At 41.4% G+C, this 3,645-nt stretch overlaps 1 protein-coding gene across 1 annotated transcript in view; it reads left to right on the forward strand.

The window, feature by feature from the left end:
• The first annotated feature begins 2,797 nt into the window (after positions 1-2,797).
• The window catches only part of LOC104965465 (homeobox protein Dlx3b-like), a 10,816-nt gene continuing 9,968 nt past the window's right edge, over positions 2,798-3,645 (forward strand). The window contains exon 1 of the mRNA XM_010794421.1: positions 2,798-2,809. Within this exon, the coding sequence (XP_010792723.1) occupies positions 2,798-2,809 (12 nt within the window). The remainder of the gene's footprint in view (positions 2,810-3,645) is intronic.

Consider the following 3,645-nt stretch of genomic DNA (forward strand, 5'->3'; position numbering starts at 1 on the left):
TTCAACTTTAGGGCGGATAGACACATTATCTTTCAATTTAATTACTATTGCAAGACAGATCATTTGGCGGATGTCTGTACTGTCTGAATGCCTTTCTAGTTACGTTTTTTTTATACCTTACTCAAGAACTCAAGTATCTACTTTACACATTTGGTGTTTCATTAAAACATACAAATCAAAGCAGCAGAACTGAAGAAATCATCTTTTTTTATTCCATACATTAAAACCTGGTGGCTAAATTACCCATAATGCATCTCAACCTCCTACAGTCTGATCTGAGATGGTGATGTATTATCCTTGTAGCAGCTGAAGTACGCTGCAGCAATGATCTCACTTCTTTCCAACCCTTAACTTCATATTTTTTTTAATGTTCAAACTTGTTCCACTCAATGACATCACTCTGCCGTTTATCAGACGTCACACGGCTCCCTCTGGAGACGCTGACGGCACTTTATTACTTTAAAAACACCCTTTGACTTTACACTCACAATAAAGCACATTAGGTTGACTGAAGATACATCTTATATCATTTTAATGTGATTGAATTCACTTCTTGGATATACACGTTAAGCAGCCTCCTCCCACATTTAGCCATATTCCTCTGTTAATAATACTGCAAAACAGGAACCCTCTTTTAATGCTGCACTGTACCCTTTCCAAAAAAAAAATTCTCCGTGGGGCGTTCGCTGACGTGGTCAGAATGCAGGTCTGCTGTGTTTACAGGCTGTTTAGATGAAATGGAGCAGAGCCACAAACGGATGGTAGAGAGAACCGGGCGCAGCAGGGTTTATGGGAAATGTGGTTTCACTTCACTTCAAGGAACACAAAATGCTTTATGCAGCATCTTTTAAAAAAACAACATAGTCTGGACCCGTTTCCTCTGATTGTTCCATCCGGCCTGAAGCTATTAATTGAATGCATTTATCAAATCACATCCCCTGACGCTCTGCTCATAAGTGATCTGCAGGGAGGGATGAAGGGAATCGATGCTGCAGGAAACTGTTGGCTGTAATTTGGCTCAAACTTTTTCTCTCCTTCACTAAATCCCCCTGGCTGGTGATGATGAAGCAGGTCTGCTGTGTGAGGCAGAGCGAGGTTTCAGCTGTAAATGATGGGCTGTGCTGCAGCCGGCGCCTCAGATAGCAGGCGGCCGCGTCCTGAGCTCTTCAGCTTCATCATTTTAATACCAGGCTAATATTAACCTGAAGGGCTCATGTCGCATTTCATCAGAGCGAGAGGAAGGAGCACACAGAGGACTTCAGATTTATATTGCATAATGAAACCTCTCAGTGGATACAGTCTGTATGTACATGCACATTAAGACATACTTAAAGCGAACACTGAAATATGTTCATTCGAAGAAGACAATATTTTAAGCCCTTTGAACTGCTAGTGGAGATTTAGCAATAACCCTAAAGCTGCTATTAAATATCTGATCTATATATTTAAATTATCGTCATTTTGGTCTATAACATGTCATAAAATAGTGAAAAATGTCCCTCCCAGTTTCTTAAAGTCCAAGATGATGTCTTTAAATCCCAAAGAAATACACTTTAATGTATTATAAAATAGAGAAAGTCATGAAATCTCCATAATTTAGAGTCTGAACGTGGCGTTTCCTGACATTTTTGTATTAAAATGCTTTAAAAACTACAAATAGTTGGATTTAATCTTTGCAGCTAGAGTGCTAAATTAACTATTTCTGACTAATTGGCTTCACATTTGCAACCACTCAATAAACATTATGTTTGAAGCTTCTTGATTGACTATAAAAAGTGTGTGTGTGTGTGTGTGTGTGTGTGTGTGTGTGTGTGTGTGTGTGTGTGTGTGTGTGTGTGTGTGTGTGTGTGTGTGTGTGTGTGTGTGTGTGTGTGTGTCATTCCTGTTGAATTATTCTGGAAGTCTTCTGCAGGAAATGCTCGACAGATGGACTCGTTGTTGTTGAAGCTTTCTCTAAAGTCACGCCGGGAATCCAAAGTGTCTCTTCTGCCCGCAGGCTTTCTGTTTGTCTTCAGCTTTTTGTCTTCTTTGTCTTTGGAGTTTGTTCTTACTCTCTGGTGAACACCTCTATACAAGTGTGTGTGTGTCTGTATTAAATGGTGCAGAACTTTGTTGAAAGAGTGTGTGTGTCATGTGATCAGAAGCACCATGAAGAAAGAAAATGAAGCTTTTAAATCTGGTCTTTGATCCACCTCTGTGTGCAGAGTCAGGGTTTAACAGATGACGCCATGAAAGACACACATTTAAAGTGGAGCAGCGTTCAGGTTATTTAGATGTGGTTTGCAGATAAGGGACAAGATCCATACGGACAGATTTTAAAACAAAGTCAACTCTTTAAAGTACCCGTCCTCCATAACATTTAAAAACGTTTCTACTCCAAAGAAGGAGTGGGGGAAAATATTTTTTCCCAAGAAAAAGTCCAGATTATTTGTTTCTATTAATAATACATTGGAAAGTATTAGATAATCTCATTATATAAAATTAATTAATCAACCCATATTTGCTCCATGGACATATTTTTCTTACCATAAGGACAAATAGTGCAACTTGTTTTCTGTTTGGTCTAACGTCTAACAGCACAATCACACTTTCATCAATAGTCAAAGCCAAGATTGATGAGAAACACTTATCGTTTTTTTTTTAACATTTGTGCGGTTTTCATTTGCCCAAAAAAAAGAGTAAGGCTGTGTTTACACGAGAAGGAAACGGGTTGTATCTGCTACTTTTCTCTCGCGTATAGCCCGTTCGTTCACACGAGGCCGTAACGGAACCGCGGAAACTGACCCCGCAAACGATAATGGGTCCCAAGGTGGATATATCTGCAACTAGAACGCTCTGGGGGCCAAACGGCTCCGTGTGTACATCCTATACGATCATTTCCTGATAACGATGAAGCCATAGCCCCACCTCTGCTGCTCACTGCTGTAGCATGCTCAGTAGCTACTGTAGCTACTGACCATGCTACAGATGTTAGTGCAACATCTACAGCTCCTTTAGCACAACCATCAGCAACAAGTGGACATGGAGAATGACATGAACTACATGTTGCTAAATCCACCGCGGGGCATAAACAGAAGGGCAACCATGCTCGGGGGTCTTCTTCTTCGCTGCTTTTGGTGTATTTTGTGGCGGAAGTACAGCGCCACTTACAGGCCCGGCATATATGTACTACAGCGTTTCGAGCGGTCTCGTGCGGAAGTACAGCGCCACTTACAGGCCCGGCATATGTACTACAGCGTCTCCAGTGAACGGACACGTTAAATGAGCCGAATGCGTGTGAACGGAAGACGTTTTTCAAAACGAATTTGGTGCGTAAACGTTCCCGTGTAAATGGGGTCTGAATCCCTTAATATTCTGGCTTTGAGATTCCTGGTTTACTTGGAGTTGAATGAAAACTTAATCTAAAGAAAGTTGGCGTCAAAGTCCCGCCCCTCTGTGGTTGGATTGACAGGTGATTCAAGACTGGGGGTTAATGGTGTAGCCTAAATACACTAACATGTATGAAGGTGTGTTGTCCCTTTTTGTGTGTGTGTGTGTGTGTGTGTGTGTGTGTGTGTGTGTGTGTGTGTGTGTGTGTGTGTGTGTGTGTGTGTGTGTGTGTGTGTGTGTGTGTGTGTGTGTGTGTGTGTGTGTGTGTGTGTGTGT

Source organism: Notothenia coriiceps, unplaced genomic scaffold, assembly GCF_000735185.1.
Source record: "Notothenia coriiceps isolate Sejong01 unplaced genomic scaffold, NC01 NC01_scaffold00037244, whole genome shotgun sequence".
Classification (NCBI taxonomy): domain Eukaryota; kingdom Metazoa; phylum Chordata; class Actinopteri; order Perciformes; family Nototheniidae; genus Notothenia; species Notothenia coriiceps.